The sequence below is a fragment of the Eurosta solidaginis genome, chromosome 4, assembly GCF_040869045.1.
Source record: "Eurosta solidaginis isolate ZX-2024a chromosome 4, ASM4086904v1, whole genome shotgun sequence".
Taxonomy (NCBI): domain Eukaryota; kingdom Metazoa; phylum Arthropoda; class Insecta; order Diptera; family Tephritidae; genus Eurosta; species Eurosta solidaginis.
Window position 1 is genome coordinate 250,697,410 of NC_090322.1, and position 23,156 is coordinate 250,720,565.

At 37.6% G+C, this 23,156-nt stretch overlaps 1 protein-coding gene across 5 annotated transcripts in view; it reads right to left on the reverse strand.

Annotated features, from left to right (window-relative positions):
* The window catches only part of LOC137251292 (kelch-like protein 5), a 73,407-nt gene that overhangs the window by 40,155 nt on the left and 10,096 nt on the right, over window positions 1–23,156 (reverse strand). For all 5 annotated transcript variants that reach the window (XM_067785622.1, XM_067785621.1, XM_067785620.1 and 2 more), the window contains exons 2-4: window positions 15,761–15,985; window positions 15,338–15,695; window positions 14,891–15,247 (exon numbers count right to left, since the gene is read on the reverse strand). In XM_067785622.1, coding sequence (XP_067641723.1) covers window positions 14,891–15,247; window positions 15,338–15,695; window positions 15,761–15,924 — 879 coding nt within the window. In that variant the 5' untranslated portion in view covers window positions 15,925–15,985. The remainder of the gene's footprint in view (window positions 1–14,890; window positions 15,248–15,337; window positions 15,696–15,760; window positions 15,986–23,156) is intronic.

Sequence of the window (23,156 nt, forward strand, 5' to 3'; positions counted from 1 at the left end):
TAAGGTAGAAGCACATCCGGCCATTTGTTCGATCATCTTGTGAAAATATTTTGCTTTACCACTTTGAGTGTCCTTAGGAAAGACAAAGCCACACCTGGAAAATATACATATGTGCCTACATATTTACTTTTGTAACATGCGCTGTAACGTGTAATCAATGTGATTCATTCCAAGGGACTTGTTGGGGATATGGCCGCCAGCTTTAAGATGTGTCAAACCGGGAGACTTGGATTTGGAATGATGAAGTGTGAAAATCAAAATTTACATTTCAGACATTGTATTGCATAGTTTCGAAAATAAACAACAAAGGTTTCAATATACGACAAAGGGATTTTTCAAACCCTTCTCATACGTACATATGTATATCTTCAACTTAAGTATGAGATGAGAATAATTTCAATGGAGTTTTTAAACCCCTGGAACCTACAAAAGAACTTTTCATCACCGATTTCGCTTATTTTTTTGGCAATCGGGATATATAATTATTGAAAAAAATCTGCACCTTTTTTGGAGAACTTGAATTTTTAATAACTCGAGGAACAGTTGAAAACATGTTCGACATGGGTAATATAGTGAGCATGTACATTTATTATATAATTTTTCTTTTAGTGTTTTGTTGTAATAACTTGACGAATTCGGTGATGCAAAATCCGTGTTGAGCTGGCATTGAAAGCGTCTGTTTTTTTAAATAACTTTTGAACGGTTAGAAAGAATTAAATTTCGCAATTAGTTTCATATAACTGGCAGTGATGCGCATTTGTTGATAATCGTTGATTTCGACCATATCGGACCAATTTTCGACATGGACAATAAACGGCCTAGAAAGTTTTTAATGAGTAGACAATATAGTAACGCGCCGAATGTCACAAATATCGGAGCGACGGTGGCGGCGTGCGAAAAACGACGAAAATCGGCTGCGGCGTATATCTCTACTGTGTATGTGGTGTTCTGGGGATATAAGAAGACAGCCCGTAGTGATTCTGAGAGCAGAGTTTTGACAGGCCTGTAGTTTCTTCCAATGAGTGTCCGTTAGGCTTGGCGACCACATTGGAGACGCGAAGCATGCAAGCGACCGGCTAATCGCTTCGTAAATAGTAATGAGCATCTCTTTACTCGCAAGTGCTGCCGGCAAGAGCTTTGAGGGCTTTGTTCCGTTCTGGATTTTAGGGACAATTCCGGATGCATGCTCGCCAAAATGTAGATCCTAATCGAACGTCACACTCAGTATTTTCGGGTGTGAGAACTGGCCGGTCCATGAGGACCTCACATAGACTGATTGAGTCCGTAGTGTTACCAGAAGTTTGTTTTAACGACCAAACTAAAAAACCCTATCAAAAACCAGGACCTATGTTATAAAATAACTCCGTCCTCTTGGCAAATACTAGAAGCATCCTAGGACTTAAGCCACTTGCTGCTTCTAGATCTGACAGCTGTATCACTCCTAATAGCTGGAGTCTTAAGCCTGGCAAGTGCAGGGCACGAGCACAGAACATGCTCGATCGTCTCTTCCTCCAACCCGCACTCCCTACATCTGCTATCCCTGGCCAAGCCTAATTTAAAGGCATGTGACGCCAGAAGACAGTGTCCAGTCAGAATACCCGTCATGAGTATACAGTCCTCTCTTTTTAATGATAGAAGCAACTGTGTTAGTCTAAGGTTGTAAGACCTACACATAATCTTCGACGCTTTACAGCCGCGCGCTTGAACCCACGCCTTTCCCGCTTGGTCGATCATGTGCACCTCTCGCCTTCGCTTAATCTCGCCCAATCTAATTGGGACGTCTACGGAGCAAGTTTCAAGGGATGCGCCCTATTTAGCTGGATCGTCCGCTTTTTCATTCCCATCTATTCCCATATGCCCAGGGACCCAATATAGATGTATGCTTCTCCCTGTCCCGATTCTCTCCAGAGACTGCTTACACTCTAACACGCATTTAGATGCTGTGCTATGCGAGATTATTGCCTTAATTGCTGCTTGACTGTCAATATAAAAGTTAACACGGTTGCAGCTTAAGCTATTCTCTTCCAGGGTTTCTACTGCTTTGGTTACGGCTAATATTTCCGCTTGGAAAACGCTACAGTAATCCGACAGTCTGTAGGATCTGCTTCTTTCCGGATCAGCGCAGTATACCGCAGACCCTACTCCTTCAACTACTTTGGAACCATCGATGTACACATGTATCGCCTCGTCCGCCATTTGCGCACCCTTGCGCCAACCGTCCACCTCTATTGTGGCCTTAAGATCTCCCTCGAAGCGCAAATAGGGAATCATGTAGCCTGTTCGTCTTGTGATTGATGACGCTATACTACTATGGCCATATGGTCAGCGCTCAAGCTGCCCCGAAGCACCGAGCCTGGTTGCGGTCGTAACACTTTGTTCTTTGCTACCAGGTCTACTGGTGGAATGTGCAGAATGGCATACAGTGCAGCCGTCGGGGTTGTTTTCAGGGCTCCCGTAATGCTAAGCATCGATAGTCTGCATACCCCATGTTGTTTTTTGTGTGGTTTTCCACCGAACAAGAAATCCATAGTATAGCATAGGGCTTACAATCGCTGTAAAAACCCAATGAGAAAGAGAGAGCGATAGGCCCCACGTACACCCCAGCATTCTTTTACATGCATAGAGTGCCGTTGAGGCCTTCTTGACCCTCTCCTCCCCGTTGAGCTTCCATGACAGCTTACTGTCTAGGATGATTCCTATATATTTTTTGCAAGGTTTCTCCTGTGAGGTCACCCCTCCTAACTTAGGCCTGGTCCAATTTGGGACCTTGTACCCCTTTGTAAACAAGACCATATCCGTCTTCTCCGCATTGACTTTCAACCCGACATTAGATGCCCAGGTATGAATATGCCGAAGCGCCCGATCCATCAAAGAACTAATCGTTGGAAGGCACTTTCCACTTATGACAATTGCAACGTCATCTGCGTATGCCGTAAGTGTTACGGGTCCCTCATCGAATTGCCTGAGCAGTTGGTTGATGACCAGCGTCCACAGCAGAGGTGATAGCACCCCTCCCTGCGGCTTCCCCTCCACTGATTTCGTGGTCTCGTATAATCCCCATTGTGATGTAATCTTTCTGCAATTTAACATGCAGCCGATCCATCTGATTAAGGCAGGATGTACTTTAATGTAATTAAGACCATCCATAATCGCCCATTTTGCAACATTATTGAAAGCCACGGCAATGTCCAAGAATACTCCTAGAGCATACTCCTTATATTCCAGGGATTTCTCTATGTTTATTACCACGCTATGCAATGCGGTGTCTACCGACTTGCCTTCGGTGTACGCATACAGTGTTGTGGAGAGCAGCTTTTCATCCACGTTGGACTTTATGTACACATCTATCAGCCTCTCAAAGGTTTTGGGCAGAAATGATGTTAAGCTAATGGGTCTATATTAGGCCGGGTCGATTTGTGGGGAGGCAAAAAAATCGCCCATTGCTCTGTGAAAATCATATTCTAGGGATCAAAATAAGAAACTTTGCCGAAGGAACCATACCTCTAAAACGAATTCTGATGTCCCCCAATTTGGGTCGAACTTTTGGGTAGGGGCAAATTTTGAAAAATCCCACTTTGACCTATTTAGAGTGCTCCAATCGAGTCCAAATGTATGACCGACCCCCACTAACTTTGGAAGCCCGACCCACCGATGCCAGTGGAACCCCCTGGGGGTTCACCATACAAACATTGCAAAAAATCGCCGGTTTTGCACTTTACATGAAAAAATCAGCTAAATGGCTATGTTTTTTTCTCTTTGGAGTTTATTTTTCTCTTTAGAAATTTATTTAGTCAGAACATATGTAAATGAAAAAATGAATTTAACTTAGGAATAGAAAAGAAATTAAAAAAATTATTGGAAATTAGCGTTTTTTTAACCCTTTTAAAACCAAGGCATCACTGTGATGCATTTGCATGTCGTAAACATAGTTGTGTGGGTTTTTTATTCAACCGTTTTAAAAAATGAAGGTATCACTGTGAAACAATTGCAGATCGTAAAATTGCTTGTGTTGTTTTTTTTAAGCCACCACAAGACACAGCAGGTAGAATTGAAATAACCATTTCATTCTTATTACCTCGTCTCGTAGACCATATATAACGCAACAGTTTTTGTGAATGCATTAAGTCGTTGTGAAGAACTCAAAGTGTGTAGTGCTAATTTCAGATAAAAAAATATTTCAAAAAAAATAATAAGTGAAGTAACCATTCCAAATCAAAAAGTTTACAATGAATCCACCATCCTCTACACCGCAAGATGAAGCAACTACATCAACAACTATCGAAAACCCAATGAGTCATATACCCAAGCATGATGGTACTGTTTTTGGTGTGTCTACTGATTTAACTGATATTAATTTACCAACCCATCTGGATATCTTGAGATATTATTTTTGCTTAAGCGAACGTTCTAAAACAGAACAAAAAAGTTTTCCCATAAATCATTCACTATTCAAGTACAAGATAAGTTGATTGGAATTTGGGAAAAACTTGGTATGGAAATAATGCAGAAAAAAAGTGTATTTCATAAATTGAATAAATTGCTTGACAAGTATCAAGAGCAAATCAAGAGAAGAAACAACACCCAACAATTTACAGAGTATGTAAAATCTCTGAAAACAATTTTTTACATTGGAACATGTAAATGCGATTTGAAGGCAGCTCCATGTGCATGCGGCTGGGTTCCCGAACGCCTCAAAGAGTTCATGCACGATCAACATAATCAGAGAAGACTAACAATGGATACATTTATGATGGAAACTGAAGAGCAAGGAGCAACGTCTATGTTATCAATGCCAACATACCAAGATCCCGATGATTCAACATACGCACCGCCACCGGTTCAAGAAGATATGGATAGAAGCACAAGTTCACAATACACAGAGAGATACGATTGTTTTAACTTTGCCTTGGTATGTGACAGATTTGGTGTGCCTGACAGAGTAGCATCAACATTGGGAACCGCTCTTTTGCAAGATTTTAAAATTAAAGATAAGCATGGGAAACCTCTCATCATGGATAAATCGAAAGTTCGCAGAGAAAAAGAGAAATGCAGACAAGAAGTGCTTCGCAAACGGTTAGATGATACCAATTTGTTAGCGTTTTCATTCGATGGCAGAAAAGATGATACTTTAACGATAGATAAAATTGATGAGAAGTATCATACTAGGATGGTAAAAGAACCTCATCTTGTTATTTTGAGAGAACCCAATTCTGAATTGATTGGTTACGTAAGACTGGAACATGAAACCACACAACCAAATTAAATGGTTTTTTCAACGATAAAAATATATCACTGGACGCATTAATTGGAATATGCACTGACGGTGAGCCAACAAACACTGACCCACACGGTGGAATTATACGACGATTCGAATTGCTGTTAAAAAGACCATTGCATTGGTTCGTTTGCCTTCTACACTTCAACGAACTTCCGTTTCGGCATTTGTTTGAAGCTTTGGATAAATCAATCAGCACTGGACCAGATCGGCAACCGGAAAACTGAGCCGTCAAATCGAAACTTGCGAAACTCTTCCGGTAAGTTATTGCTATCACTCATTTATTATAATTGTCAACCATTTTTTTATATTATTATTATATATTTTCAGGTGGTGGACGGCTTCCAGAAAATTGAGTTGCAAAATATGCCCCCTGCTCCAGAAAAAATTGAATTTTCCACCGATTCGAAGAACTTATCGGACATGGCCCATTCAATTTCTAGCGGCGTGGTTCCGGTGGATCTGGCTAACATCAAACCAGGGAAAACTGTACATTCTCGGTGGCTCACCAAGGCCGCTAGGTTATTGCGATTATATGTGACAACGGAAAATCCAGATGCAAATTTAAGAATTCTGGTTGAATTTATAATTAAATGTTATGTGCCAATGTACTTCAATATCAAGTATTACAGCTCTGTCGTGTACGGCAGTGCATTATTTTTCAAGTTCTTTGGTGGGTCACGATTTCTAGAACCTCGTTTACGCAAAATTGTCAATCAAGTAATTAAAGATAATTCATATTATGCGCATTCGGAAAATATCTTGTTATCAATGTTGTTTGATGATAGCAAAGAAAAGCGCGACTGTGCCATCAAGAAAATTCTACGCTATCGAATCGATGTTGACGAGCCAATGGAACTTAGAGTTTACAAAAAACCAGGTGTAAACTTTAATTGCACAAGTTATACGAAAATGATCAATTTGAATGATATAAATATCGTATTTGAGCCACCATTCACGCGAAGCATTCCGTACGATACATTGAAAGAATATTTAAATCAAGATGATCCACCGTTCAATGATCCAAAAATTCCATCACACATACAAGGAACGGAACGACATGTTCAATTGCTAGCTAGCGTTTCCAAACGGGTTATACCGGAAAATGTAGAGGCTGTTATGGCGACGACATTAGAGAGCCGTGCGAAATTGCCCAGACTTGAAAGTAAAAAAGACTTCAAACAATAATTTTTTTAGTTTCTTTTCTATAACTCACTTAAATTAATTTTTTCATTTACATATGTTCTGACTAAATAAATTTCTTAAGAGAAAAAATAGATATTATTATAAATAAATAATAAATATTATTATAAATAAATAATTAAAAATAAAAAAAAACATAGCCATTTAGCTGATTTTTTCATGTAAAGTGCAAAACCGGCGATTTTTTGAAATGTTTGTATGGTGAACCCCCAGGGGGGTTCCAGGGGGTGTGCCACTGGCATCGGTTGGTCGGGCCTCCAAAGCTAGTGGGGGTCGGTCATACATTTGGACTCGATTGGAGCAATCTAAATGGGTCAAAGTGGGATTTTTCAAAATTTGCCCCTACCCAAAAGTTCGACCCAAAATGGGGGGACACCAGAATTCGTTTTAGAGGTATGGTTCCTTCGGCAAAGTTTCCTATTTTGATCCCTAGAATATGATTTTCACAGAGCAATGGGCGATTTTTTTGCCTCCCCACAAATCGACCCGGCCTAATAAGTATAGTATACTTATTATGTTTGTGCTTCTACTACTTACATATGTATGTACGTGAGTTGCGTTCTTCATGCTGTGCGGCGCAGTAGCTTTCTCTACTGGAATTTCATTAATCCGTGCCATCGGCAACTAATCAGATAGATACGTTGAAAACGCCAGCACCAAAGGCTATACCATGATATGAAATTGTTCGATTCTATTTAATGATTTGGAAATTTGAAAATTTATAAGATCTAGGCAAGCCAAAAATGTATGGACTTTCCCAACTGAATTGATGTGCATGTTTTTAGAGAATTAGCTTAATATGAGTTTTATGTACTTGAAAATGCTACTGGCAGTTTAGAGGTTTTGCTATGATGCACTGGCTAAGTATGTCCATATGTATGTGTGTATGTAGCATATTAGGGGATTACAAAAATAAAGTTGGGGATCTCCTTTTGAGTTTAAATAATTGGTTTACAGCAGTGAACACGATAATAGCAGTAGCATTTTTTATCAGAATTATAGAATTTAGTTCTTCTTCTTATTATTTAGGATAATTTTAGAAAAATCTTTAATGAGGTTTGTAACAGATACTATGAAAAGCAAACTCAAACCCGTTTTCTAAAAAATCGAAAATTCGAGAAAATTTTGTGAAAATTTCGACTTTTTTTTCAGAGATTTATGAACTTTTTTGGGCATGCAGCTTTGTAGCTCAACCAATTTTAGTCTAACAAAGTTAAAGTTATGTCTTTCAAAAATATCATTGATTTTTGAATTTTTTTTTTCCGAAATTGTGTTTCAGATTTTTTTCCATTTACCTAAAAAGAGCCTGCGCCTTTCGTATGACAGAAAATTGATAACATGCTTCAGAAAATAATTCCCATTGCATTTTGTCCAACTTAAATTGATTGCGTTACGAAAGTACATACTCAAAAAAGAATTAGGAAAACTTAAAAAAATTCGAAATTTTCGTAAAGTTTGATGGAAGTTTTTGAAAACCGTTTTGATTTTATTTTTTTTAATTCTTCGAAACTTAAAAAAAAAGAGCTTGAGTAATTTGGTTCGCACAACGGCACCCCGTAACGGCATAAACTAATCGAGATAATATAGACTTATATATATCAAAATGATCTAGGCGAAAAAGGAATTTCATTTAGCCATGCCCGTCCGTCTGTCCGTAAACACGATAACTTGAGTAAATTTTGAGGTATCTTAATAAAATTTGATAAATAAGTTCCTGGGCACTCATCTCAGATCGCTATTTAAAATGAACGAAATCTGACTATAACCACGCCCACTTTTTCGATATCGAAAATTTCGGCAGCTGAGTATGTAATGTTTGGTTACACTCGAACTTAACCTTCCTTACTTATTTTCTGTAAGCTTGATAAGTTTTTGGAACTGATAACTTTTCTTGGAACCGGTTACATTTCTGGAACCGATAGCTTTTTATGGACCGGTTTATTTTTTGGAAATTTTCTTTTCATAATCGTTCTCGTTTTAGAAATCTGTTAATTTTTTCAAACCGGTTAAATTTTGTGAAGCTATTACCTGCTTGAAAGCAGTTACTTTAATGAAATATATTAATTTTTCAAAGCAGTAAGCTTACTGGAACCGGTTGCTTTATTTGAACCGATCAATAAGAACTGTGTTTAGCCTGTTTGGAACTGGTTTCCCACTACTACTTCTACTTCCTCTTGGGTCCCTGGACATAGGGACATTGAGGGAAACTGCATTGCAGATGAACTCGCTAGGTAGGGTAAACCAGGCAGATTCTTCCCGACCAACAACGCTTAGGTATGCCCCTGGCCGCATACAAGCTAATGCTAAAAGGACACATCCACCGTCAAGCGACAAAAGGTGGCTGCAAACACCGAGGTGTTTACTATCGAAGGAAACCTGGCCAAAATATGATCCTAAAAGATCCCGTCACGTGTACAACTTAAGTAGGGATAAAATTTCGACACTTGTAGGGGCACTAACTGGGCATTGCTTTATAGGTAAGCATGCAGAAAGGTTAGGAGCGCCTTATCATTAATACTGCAGGAGTTGTAGGGAAGATGTAGAGGAGGAAACGGAGGTTCACCTAATCTGTAAAAGTCCGGCGCTAAGTGGCGCACGGCAGTCTTCATGGCTGCTCCATTTCTAGATAATCTGAGCCAGGTTGTCGAGCCGACGACAAGAACCTGGTTCTTTTTATCACGTCTTCAAAATCGTTCGATGAGGAAAGGTAATGGTTTATTTTCGTAGTATCTCAACGGGCCTAATATTACTGGCCTAGGTGCGCCCTCGGGCGCCCACTTCAATCTAACCTATTATATTAAAGCTTTTGTCTCTTTCACATATACATTTCCTCATTTCGCCAAATTCATTTGCCCTTCTGTCTCGCAGTGTTTGGAGGCCTAATAATAACAGAAGTGTAGTGTGCTACGCTTTGACTAGGCAAATATATGAGACAATTTTCTTTCTGGGAAGTGTATCAGGGTCCAACGTTTAATAAAAAATGGTATATATGATGACAGGTCTTCGATTTCTTAATTGTTTTCAGTACATAATAATAGCGTTTTTCCCTTTGGCCGAGAAAATAAAGTTTCTTAAACGGTCTAATGAAGTCTCAAATTTAAATTCCATAAAATCAGGTGTTCCGCAAGGATCTTTCCTAGGTCCAATACTCTTTACGCTTTTTATTAATGACATAGTCGCCTGTTGTCGCAATGCCTCCATTCATCTTTATGCCGATGATACTCAAATATACATGTCTCGTCCAATTGGTCTTTCCGAAGACCTATTTTTCAGGCTGAATGAAGACAACACGCATAGGACAGTGGGCTCAATTTAATAAACTATCTCTTAATGCAACTAAAACAAAGGCAATAGCAATATCGAACGCCTCGTATGACTTAAACAACCTTCCTGAAATTATGCTTAATGGAGACAAAATATTCTTTCACGATGTGGTTATCAATTTAGGATTTAAAATCAACTCCACTCTGACTTGTGTTGATCATATGAACCTTGTCATTGGTAAAATTTATAGGCCTCTACGAAGTTTATACAGAACTGCCTATTTGTTGCCGCGAGACACCAAGATAAAGCTGGTGAAATCTCTTATTGTACCTCATATTTCCTACAGCGAATTTATATACGGTAACCTTGACTCGATATCGCTAAACAAATTACAATTGGCCTTAAAAAATGCGGCCCGGTTCATTTTTTCTAAAAGGAAGTACGATCATATATCTTCATTTTCTACCCAAATCCTCGGATGCGATGTATATAATTTCTTAAAAATGAGAAATCTTTGCTTCTTGCATAAGCTACTGTATTCCCAAAATCCACCTTACTTATTTAAAAAACTAAAGTTGTGTCAGTCTACTCGAACTATGAATCTTTTGATTCCGAACTTTAGGTACTCATCATCATCCAGAATGTTCTTTGTCAGCTCAATCCGTCTATGGAACTCACTTCCATCTAAGATAAAATCTATACGAAAAGCAGGATGTTTCAAACAAGCAGTAATAACTTTCCTCAGCTCTTAACTTTTCCTAAACGATAGTTCGATCTTTGATTCTTAATCTGTGTACCGAAAATGTTTTTGTGTTAAAATGTATAATGCTATTTTTAAGTCATTAATGTTATTAGTATTATTATGGTTTTCTTTGCATTGGAATTATATTTATATGTGTCATATTTCCTTTGTAATCTTTAAGACTGATTGATGTACTACCTAAAAGACTTTAGTCTTACTTGTACAAATTGTTTATACAAATAAATAAATAAATAAAAAAAATATGCACAAAGTCAATAACAAAAACAAAAAAATACTCAAGTACAGAATTTGGGTGGATTCACACAGATTTTTTTTTAAATTAAATTGTATACCTAATTCACAGTATATGTTAACAAAAACTTCCATCAAAAACCATCAGCAAATATTTATGCTTCACAATAACAAATGAGCTTAAACACTTTTTCTTTGTGCAATGCGCCACTGAAAAGGTGCGCGTAAAACGAAAATGTTTATAAACAATTATAAGTATGCAATAGCGTATCTACATATAATTTGTACATACAAGTACTTTAGAGGGGAGGGCACATATCAAAAATGTAAACATTTTTTTTTACAAATTTCTGCGAATCCATTGGCTGCGTCTTCATATCTGTAAAAGCTCGGCTCACATACATACCACGAAAATTTGTTCCAGATACCTTTGTGATTAATTACTTTGGCTTATTTGATAGAACATTTTTTTATTTTTATTTTCTTGTGTTCTTTTCTTAAACTGAATCATTTTTATACTAGGCGTGTTTTGCACACAGAGTATATTAACTTTGGTAACATAACGGTTGAACGTAACGGCATAAACGAATCGAGATAAATATAGACTTGTATATATCAAAATGCTCAGGATGAAAATAGGAATTGATTTAAATGCCAATTATACTTGCATAACATAGCAGGGCACATCAGCATTACTCTCACAAACAATATCTACTCAATAGGACTACGCAGTGCATTACATTGCATTGCATGGAGGTCTGTTGAATTTTGATTTCCATGTATGCGCTATGCGCGCGACTCTCTCTCTCTCTTCGTTCTGTTAACATTGTTATTGCAAAGAGTAGAAAAATGAGCATCACTCTCAGAGTAGCACATATTGCGTGTTTGTGTTTGCCCTTGTTAGCGAATGATGAATCCAGGATGAGTGGCAAAGAGTGTACGACTATAGCCAATTCTGATCTCTTTATATGGGTTGAAGTGGTCCCTTTTGTTTGAGATGTTCTATGAAAAGACCAATTGTACCTGTTTATGCCTGAACGGGTAGTGTCGGACTGGTCCTCTTTATACCCCTGCGGGTATGCCGGGCAGATTCTTTCTGTACTGTTCGACATTCCTCTTTGTACCCCTATGGGAAGTGTCCGGCAGGCCCTTTTTGTATCCACACGGGTAGTGTCGGACATATTCTCTTCGTACCTCTACGGGCATTGTCAGACAGGTCTCTTTTGTTGCCTATGCGTCCTGTCGACAAGTTCTCTTTCTACCCCTACGAAAATTTTTATGGATTTTATAATTTTTTTTAACTCTAATACAATATTCTTTTTTTTCATATTGGTGTTGTAGAATAATAAAAACAAAACAAAATTACGACAATGGAACATATGGTTCTAGTATTTTAGGTTCGGTATATATCTCCGCATTTTTCCAAAATAATGCTATTCAATCACATTTAATCTTTTTATTTTATTCATTTTGTTGCTGTTTGTATTTTATTGTCTTTTTCAATTGGCTACATAAATTTCAAACTTACTGATGCCAAATATACCCAAAAGAGACTAGAGGGGATCAATTATATCATAATGTCGACAAAAGAAATCAAAGGCAGACCGCTCTACCTTTGTGATAAATCGCAATATATTTTGCAGGACTATGTACGCTACGTAAAGTATAATCAGGTTTATGTTTCACATGCTATGTACTGCTTTGTCATGCAATGCACTGTAAGTATAATTAGACCTTTAGGCATGTCCGTCTGTCTGTGCACACGAGAACTTGAGTAAATTTTGAGATATCTCATTGAAATGTGGTGTATGCGTTCCTTGACACTCATCTCCCATTTCTGTTTCAAATGCGCGAAATCGGATGATAACCACGCCCACTGTTTACATACTATACAAATAATAATACAATATACCTGTTTATTTAGTAAATAATGCAGCTAGAATGTTCAAATTTGATGTGTGGACTGATATTGAAACTCTTGATAAAAATTTGAAAAAATTTTTTAAAATCTGCGCGGCACAGCCCACTTGTGATAAAATCAATTTTACAAATATTATTCATCATAAATCAAAAACCGTTAAACCTATCATAAAAAAATTCGGCAAAGAGGTTGCCCTTACTATAAGGAATGCTTTGAAGAAAAATTAACGAAATCGGTTAAGGACCACGCCCACTTGCATCTAAGAGATTTCTAAAAGGGTGGTGGAGGAATAAAATAAACTATACCTTTGCGAAAAAAAAGAGTTTAACGTCAATGGCGTTTTGCTTTCTAAATGGAATTATAACAAAAAGTTAGATATTAATAAACAATTTTAAAATGGGCGTGGCATTGTCTCTTTTTTGACTAAGCAATTTTCTATGTTTCGGGAGCCATAACTCGATGAGAAAGAAGTAAGGACGGGACTTTCATGATATATGGGGTATATATTATATACGGCTCCAGAAACATAATTACTATATAATATATATACCACCGATCTCTATGATTTTTTTCAGAGAAGAATATATGCTATATACGTAAGCATTTGGCGAAATTTTAAGCCTCTAGTTCTTAAAATGGGGTAACAATTACGAAAAGTTTCTTATCTGAACAATCGGTTGTGGGGGATATATGCTATATATACGACCGATCTCATCCATTTTTTCAGACAAAAATATGTGCAATAAACGAAAGCATATGGAGAAGTTTGAAGCTTCAATCCGACTAATTGAGGAGGATATGACAAAAATCATCTTTTCCTGAAAAATCGGTTGTTTGGAGGATATATGCTATAGTGGTCCGATCCAGCCGGTTCCGACAAATGTCTAATCGGACACCTAAATACCCCCGCTAAATACACTAAATACACCAAATTTTATCAAGATATCTCCAAAATTGAGGAAGTAGTTTGCATACAAACAGATAGGGGGACATGGCTAAATCAACTCAGCTCTTCGTCCTGATTATTTCGGTATACTTAGTGGTGGGTCTATCTAATTTCCTTTAACGACTTACAATTTTGGGATTCGTGACGAAATTAATATACCATTTCATTTCCATGAAAGGTATAATTAACGGATGATACTGTAATTTGGAGTACATACATTTCTTATAGCAGGAAATATTTCTAGTAAAAGTGGTAGGAATGGTTAAAGACCACGCCCACTTTAATATGAAAGATGTTTAAAAGGATCGTAGACTAGAATAATAAGTGATGTATATTGGAACGATTTTCCGTCATCCCTTGTCAAATTTTTAATAAGCTATATCTTAGCGAAAAATAGTTTTGTATTAATGACATTCCACTTACCATGCTTTATAGTAAGAGGAAATTGGAAGAAATTTTTTTTAATGAGCGGTGCCACGCCCCTATTCCGATCATGCATTACACAACATTTCTAGAGTTTAAAAAAAAATAAAATAAATACCTCCTGAGTATATAAAGCTCGGTTACATTGGAACTTAGACACCCTTACTTGTTATTATTAAATACGTGAGGGATTTTAATCATATAGGCGACATAGTGAAACAGGATTCGCCACGGATAGGACAGCTTTAGATAGTTTACCAAGATCGATGGTATCTTCAACCTCTTCGGCGGTGATGGTTATAGGGTACACACTATGTTTATGCTTGTATGCGCATCTCTTGGCCCGCCATTCGTAGCATGATTTTGTTGTTGTTGTTGTTGTAGCGATAAGGTTGCTCCCCGAAGGCTTTGGGGAGTGTAATCGATGTGATGGTCCTTTGCCGGATACAGATCCGGCACGCTCCGGTACCATAGCACCATTAAGGCGCTAGCCCGACCATCTCGGGAACGATTTATGTGGACACATTAAACCTTCAGGCCATTCCCTCCCTCCACACCCCCAAGTTCCATGAGGACCTTGGGGTCGCCAGATCCTCGTCTGTTAGTGAAACAGGATTCGCCGCGGATAGGTGAGGTTGACAATTGGGTTTGGAGAAGCTATATATTGCGCTGGCAACCTGAAGGGTTGCGCTACACATCCCCTTGAATCTGGTATTTTAGTCGCCTCTTACGACAGGCATACCTGCCGCGGGTATATTCTGATCCCCTAACCCGCTGGGGGGTTCGTAGCATGATAAAAACATCCCATTATGCAAGCTTTGTGAGCTGCTAAAGCAGTATTTTTTTTTTTTTTGTGAAAATTACCTTGAAGTTAAGCGCCAAAAATGCTTCAGCTATGCGTGGTCGTGGTCTTGTGAATCTCAGTGATATAGTTTTACGGGTTGAAGGAACATTGACCCACGACACTGCTTTTAATGCTGTAACCTGACAACCCGGTAATGGATGAATATTTTCCATAATAAAATTCGTATCAAATTGCGTCAATCGTAGGTATGACATTAAATCAGAAAGTTTTTGTTTACGTGCAGAAGCATCATGTTCATACCAACGTTTTATTACATCGAAGGCGTCTCTCTCAGATGTTATATTCAAATCATCATGTTCTAAGATTGTCTGCAGTTTGTTTGCGTCAAAATTTAAAAATTCGGAGCTTTGTATTACCTGCAAGGCAAATGTTAATTAAAAGGATGTATGAAAAATCATTGAAAATTATCCTATCATAAATTATTAATTAATTCAAATATAACTAACATTCATAAAATTTCCAATTTCATATTCGAATATTTTCGCACTTAACAACTCGCACTGAGCTTCAGTCTCAAGGGCATAAGCTCGCTCCAAGGTATAATCGGTTATATGGTCCATTAGAAAATAAACACAATTTACAACAACTTCTTTCAACTGCAAAATCAAAGCAGCCTTCAGCATTCTATCTACATTCTCGATGGTTATCAGCGTTTTGCCGGTGTAACAAAACGTAATTAAACGCTCGAATGTATCGCTATCGATATCTGTGATTTCAATGAGTGGACAAATGCCTTCTTCGCTTTTAAAGAGTTGCTTGAAATATGGGCTTGTTGCCGATAGAATTAGGCGATGCGCTGTAATGCTGTAAATAGGGAAATCGAATCGTTTACTACTCTGTATTTTAATAATTATAAGATATTAACTTACAAGGAAGTTGGATTTGATAATTTAAATGTGACATCAATCAAATCTTGCTCATCAAAATGCTCGTATATTTGGAACAAAAGCTTCTCCATAAAATGGACTGCACCATCGGAACTCATCTCGGATAGGCGTTGACGTTTACTACATGCTGCAAGTGCCATTGCCATAGTGTTTGGAAGTGATCTCGGCAGCGATTTAGTTTAGCACCTCTCGAGCTCGGGGTTTAACCTGGTATCAAATGAAAGAGGGAGTTCTCCCGATCACAAATATATATATTTTAAAGTACGCAAACTTTTAATTTAAAAGTTATTTGTTGTTAAAGTGTGCAAATTTCTTTTTTTTCCGGTTTTGGGAATTGAATCTTCCAATTCCAATAAATGGCAAGAGGACCCTTAAATTGCCTCTTAAATCGCCAGGTTAACAAACGTATAAGGGTAATATACTTGCAACATTTAGACGTGCCTAAGCAGCTAACACATGTCGCAAAGTAAAAACCCGTAGCACAAATTGTTTCCTTGTAATTGTTAAATATATGGCTTGTTGCCATGTACTTTTTCAAGATTTGTAATTCGTGAATTTTATTTTTATGTCGGTATTATAATTTCACTCCCATCCAGCAAGTGGTACCCCCATCATGCCCAAGCCAGTGGCCTCAGACATCCTCCCATTGTTATAGAAATATTAATTTAGTCATCATGTGTCGTGTTGATTTGTTAAATTGTGAGGACCCAAATCCACCGACTTTGGGGCCCACACATTCGAACCTAGATAATCTACAATTACAAATTATATATAATTTTTCGAAACACCCTAATGTATATGACAATGAGTTTATATCAGTGCATAAAGCATGTATTTTAGCAACTTTGGGGGTTTTTCCAACCCCATCGTTAGAGGGATTGTGGTGGTATCTTTAAGTTATATACTCGGTGGGGGTTTTACCAACTCCACCGACTGGGAGGAAGTGGTGGTTCTCCACCTCCGCTTTCTTTACGAGTAGTCTGAGATTTTAGTTTAAGCGTAGTCCCGGTGGGGGTTTTCCCAACCCCCTCGGCGTAGAACCGACGGTGGGTTCCCACCTCCGTCGCCGTAACTTTAAGGGTAGTTTTGGTATTTTGAATAAAGAATTTATAACGTTTTAACAACAAACAGGGTCTTTCTCTTTAAAAGGAGACGATAGGGATTCTTCTCTATTCCCACAGGGATCCTGGACGGACTGAGCATACCCCGGCGTAAGGAAAAGTCCGTCACAAAATAATTCAGCGTTTTGGGAAATTCCCAGTGGTGTCTTGTTTTCTTTATGTAGATTATTAATTTTTTAATTGTAAAGTTGTAATTCCAATTGTAGAAATTTGTTTAATTGTGAAGTTGAAACCAGGTTAGACAAGGTACTGTAATGCGCCTGTTACAGCTGTTATGTTATGCTTTTTTGCCAATATTTACAAAATTTTATTTTTGTAAATGAATTTTCGTCGTACCAGGTCTCACATTTTAATGAATTTATATTTGTAGTAATGTGTAGGAATACAAGATATTTGTTGTTATATTATTATTTGTACATTTATATACTTTATAGATTGTTACTTGAAATTTAGAATATAAGTATGCATAGAAATATTTTGTTGAATTGTCAGTTTTGTGAAAAAAGAAGATGATTAAAAATAAATACGGTGAAGAAAACAACACAAGTTTGCCTACAAATCATCAGAAGTGGGATTCGAAAAAAAAAAAAATTTTTTTAATCTTTTTTCACCAGAATTAATTTTTAAAGAATCGAAAAGATTATCAAATTTAAAGACATCCGTCGGATTTGTAAAAAAAAAAATCGGACTTTTAAGAATCGGAAAGATTATTATATTGAAAGCAAACATTTTTTTAAAGTTTAAGAACGGAAAATTGAATGATAACTAAAATTTGAAAGCGCATACGATAAAAAAAATTTTAAAGTTTAAGAACGAAAAATTGAGTGATAACTAAAATTTATTGAAAATGGAGGATTCTATTGATGCAAATCAGTATTCAGTTTTGCAGTTACGTTCGTGGCTACGAAAGCTTGGATTGCGTACTAGTGGAACGAAATGTGAATTAGCGGTTCGCCTTAACGAAGTGCCTTTAAATGAACGTGGTAACTGTCCTGATATTCTCACTAGAGAAAATTCTGTGAGTGATGGAGTAGTTGAAGAAGAACAAGCTAGTGTCTCATTTCCTATTGAAATTACAAGTGACATCCGTATAGAACTCGAACAAAATATGTCAACAGAGCCAACAGCAAGTTCTACATATTACTTTAATCGTGAAATTGAATTTTTGAAACGTGAAAAAGCACTTCTTTATCGAGAAAATGAGATGTTGAGACAATCAAGTTCCATAAACTTTGAATCTGTTGCTACAGTTCGTGACTTTAGTTTCGATACATTAAAAGAGTTGATGGATGAATATAATGGCGGGGAAAATCCAAAGATTTGGGTTATGCAGTTTCGTACGATTAAATCTGTATACAATCCTGATGAAAGGATGCTGCGAGCACTTTTATTATATAAACTTAAGGGAAAAGCTCAGGTATGGTTACACGCAAAGTTAAATTTGGCCTCTGAGAGTGTGGATAATATTTTGGATGATATGTTGAATGCTTTTGGTTTGGATGAAAGTTCGAACTTCGTAAGTGGAAAAACTCAGAAGCGTCCTTTAAGTATTATAACGATAAGAAGGTTTTAGCTGCTAATATCCAAATTGACGAAGATGAGTTGTTGGATTATATGATTGAAGGAATACCTGACAAACAATTGCGAACGCAAGCGTTAATCCAATGTTATACGACAACTTCACAATTACTGCAAGCTTTTGGTAAAATAAATTTAAACCTTCGTATGCAACCAATAAAATCATCAGACAAGAAAGATGTCCGCTGTTATAATTGCGATAGTCTTGGCCATTACGCGTCGGAGTGTCGAAAACCGAAAAGAGAACGGGGTGCTTGTTATGCATGCGGTAGTCAACAGCATCGAGTAGTAAATTGTCCAGAGAAAAAGAAGACAATACAATTTCTTGAGAATGACGATTATGTAAGTTGGTTTAGTTTAAGTTTTAAACGCGAAACTGATTTTGTAAATATATTTTTAGAGTGCTTGTTAGACACGGGAAGTCCAATCAGTTTTGTGAAAAATTCCTCCTTGACGAAGATTGTATATGTCAATACAAATTTGAGCGAACATTTTTGTTTTTTTGGCATAAATAAAAGCAAATTAAATGTAATTGGTAGAGTTAATGCGTTTTTATTGTTTCAAAATAAAGAAATTGAAATTAATCTGTTTGTTGTGACAAATGAATCAATCTGTTATGATGTTGCGTTAGGCAGGAATTTCATGCAAGCTGTTGGATTAAAATTAGTAGTTGAGAATAATGAAAATAAAGACAATGAAAAAGGTTATAAGGAATATAACAAGATAAGCGAAGTTGAAAGAAAAAATTTTGAAAGTAAACAAACGATTGAAAAATTGTAAACGAAAATAATTTTTTTAAAATGAAAGATGATTCAAATGGTGATATGTGTAAATTGCCTAATGAGCTTTTAACTAGTTTTGACGTAAACGACGGAAACGAAAATCCATTATTAGTAATTGATTTGAAATTCGACGATCAGTTAAATTTAAAAGTTGGAAAAGAAATAGATTTAACTCAAAAAAAACCCTTCAATGTAATTTTTCGCGACTACTATTTGAATGTTGAACGTCCCTCTGAACCAAAAGTTAGGGCTGAAATGAAGATCGTAATTGAATGTCAGAAAGCGTTTAGTTGTTCTCCTAGGCGTTTGTCTTATTCAGAAAAAAATCAGTTGCAGTTATTATTGGATGAATATTTACGTTTGGGTTATATTGCGCCGAGTGAGTCCGAGTATGTATCGCCGATAGTGCTAGTTAAGAAAAAGACTGGTGACTTAAGAATGTGTGTAGATTATCGCAGATTAAACAATGTAACAGCAAAAGATAATTACCCAATTCCTCTTATTGTTGATTTACTGGATAGATTAGCGAAAAAACAATATTTTACAAAGTTAGATCTTAAAAATGCATTTTTTCATGTGTTTATGAGTGATGAATCAGTCAAATTTACGTCTTTTATTACACCATTAGGGCAGTTTGAATTCCTTCGAATGCCTTTTGGTCTTAAAAATGCTCCATCGACATTTCAGAGGTTCGTTAACAAAGTTTTTGACAGTATGGTCAGGGAAGATAAAGTTGTTATTTACTTAGACGGTATAATGATTGCAACTCAAACTATAGAAGAACATTTTATAATTTTGACAGAAGTATTTAAAAAGTTAACTGAAAATAATTTGGAATTGCGATTGGATAAATGCAAGTTTTTACAGTCAAGCGTAAAGTATTTAGGTTATAATATTTCAAAAGATGGAATAAAAGCTGATGAGAAGGGTTTATCTAGCATAAGAGGTTTTCCTGTACCACAAAAGTTAAGCGCTGTTCAAAGTTTTCTGGGCCTGTGCTCTTATTTCAGAAGATTTGTAAAGGATTTTTCGATTATAGCGAAACCTTTATCGGATTTGACTAGGAAAGGATCGAAGTTTAAATTTGGAGAATTGGAATTTAAGGCGTTTGAAACTCTTAAGCAAAAACTGATGAAATCGCCGGTACTTGCGTTGTATGACCCAAAAGATGAAACAGAATTACATTGTGATGCAAGTACTATAGGGTTTGCTCCAAACGGAGAGTCAATGCACTAACACATGCATATATCTGAGATACTCCTATAAGTATGCAATGAGAAAAACTATAAAATTGTGCAATTGTAGTTACAGCTGAGAAGTTTGAGAGCTACTGGACTAGTAGATTCTCGAAGCGACTAGAAGATGAGAATGTTAAAATCAAAGAGTATAAAAGGCAACAGATGTAGAGGCGCTGTAATTCAGTTTGATTTAAGTTGTCAAGCAGTTACGACTAAGACGATATCTAGCGAGCAATAGCAGTATTATTTTGAATAGTAGAGTTTCATTTAAGCTATCAGTTTGGTTATTAAGCTATTCGTTGCACAGTTTGAGTGTTATTGTGAAGTACTTCAATAAAGGCCATTTTTCCATTATTCAATATTGGAGTTATTTATTCAACAGTTTAGCGATACGAACCTAGCAAAAGGGCAAATAAGAGGATTTGCAGCAAATTCGTTACAATTGGTGTCAGAAGAGGAATTGTTGAATAAATTCCAGAGGACAACAAGTACATGGCAAAGTTCAGTGAATTGAAGATCCAGCAACTAAAGAAGGAGTTGGAGAGCCGTGGATTGAATACAAGCGGCGTTAAACTTGAACTTCAGGCACGGCTACGAGAGGCAATGGAAGCAGAAGGAATTGATGTGGAAGAGTATGTCTTTCATCTTGATGGCGAGGAGACAACAAAAATTGATGAGAAAAACGAAACATCGCAGACGGTTACCAGCACAGACTTGAACATGATTTTAGCTGCAATATCTGCTCAAACATCGACAGTGTCATCTCAACTGGAAGAGCAGAAGACATATATGGCATCACAACTAGAATCGCAGGAGACACGTTTAACATTCAAAATGGAAGCGCAAGAGGCACGTATAACAGAAATGTCATCACAAATATCCACAAATATGGCATCCCAACTGGAATCGCAAGAGACACGCATAACATCCAAGATGGAAACTCAGCTGGAAGCACAGGAGGCACGTATTTCAGAAATGTCATCGCAAATGTCATCTCAACTGGAAGAGCAGAAAACATATATGGCATCCCAGCTGGAATCACATGAGACACGTATTTCAGAAATGTCGACACAGATTACATCAAAGATGGAAACACAACTGAAAGAGCAAGAGGCGCGTATATCATCAAAACTCGAAGCGCGTATGGACGAGAAAATAACGCAGTTTGAAGAGAAATTCGAGGCAGAGGTGGATGCGTTGAGAGGTCGTATACAGGAATTGCAACTTAATCGGCCGGCTGCTTCAGCGAGTAATCCAAAGGTAAAAACACAATCTTTTGACGGTTCTGTTCCTTTCCAGGTCTTCAAGCTACAGTTTGAGAAGACCGCAGCAGTGAACAACTGGAATGCGGAAGATAAAGTTGCTGCACTGTTCGTGGCATTGAAGAGGCCAGCAGCGGAAATCCTACAGACGATTCCCGAAGGAGAGCGGAACAATTATGAAGCATTGATGGACTGCTGTAGAACGACGTTATGGAAGCGAGCATAGAAAACAGATATTCCAAATTGAGTTGCAAAACCGTTACCAAAAAGCAAATGAGACATTGCAGGAGTTTGCTTCGGATGTTGAAAGGTTGGCACATTTGGCAAATGCGGACGCACCCGTGGAGTACACCGAGAGGGTAAAAATCCAGAGTTTTATAAATGGCATACGGGACGTAGGAACGAAGCGAGCGACATATGCAAACCCAAAACCCACATTCGCAGAAACGGTATCCTATGCACTGACTCAAGAAACAGCGTCGCTATTGATTAAGCCAGTTTTCAAAGCACGCCGCGTGGAAGTAGAAAGGCCAGAGTGGGTAGACGCAATATTGGAGGCGCTGAAAGGATCGCAAAAGCGGAGTGAAAAAGTTATCAAATGCTTCAAATGCGGGAAGTCCGGTCACATTGCACGTCATTGCGATCTTGGCCTTAATAGTTCCAACAATGTGGGTGGGCGTAAACGCAAAGCTGGAGGAGATGAGCAAGAGCGAGTAAGAGGTAGAAAGCTAGATCCAGCTATTGAATGCCCTGTGATATCTGTGTCGCAAATTGGTAGAAAATCGAGCAGTCTTACCGTCAGAGGGAATGTGGATGGCAAAGAACGAGTACTGACTATAGATACGGGTGCATCTCATTCCTTGATCCGATCTGACTTGGTCAACAGGAGAGTAAAACCGTTACCTGGAGCAAAGTTGCGTACGGTCACTGGCGAGTATAACCAAGTTCAGGGAGAAGTGATATGTGAAGTATTGATTGGGAAGATCATGGTTCTACACAAATTTGTTGTGGCGGAGATTGTTGATGAAGTTATATTGGGAGTGGATTTCTTGGTTGACCATGACATCAAGATCGATATGCAGAGAAGGGTGATGCGTTATGAGAACCAAGATGTGCCACTTAACTTTAGTTTGGAAAAAGGGTTCAGCAGTAATCGGGTACTGGTGGAGAAGACTCGACGAAGGCCACGAAATTCAAATGTAAAGGTTGATGGAACAAATGGGCCAAACAAATCAAAACCGAAGGTACCTGTGAGCGAAACACTGTCATTGAAAAGCCCTAACGGACGTACTAAAACGAAGAAAGAATGCAAGGGTGGTTTCAAGCCAAGGCACACTACTGTTGTGAAGCGTCGGAACGATACTGATTATGCAAAGCAAATCCGTCCAGCGCAAGCT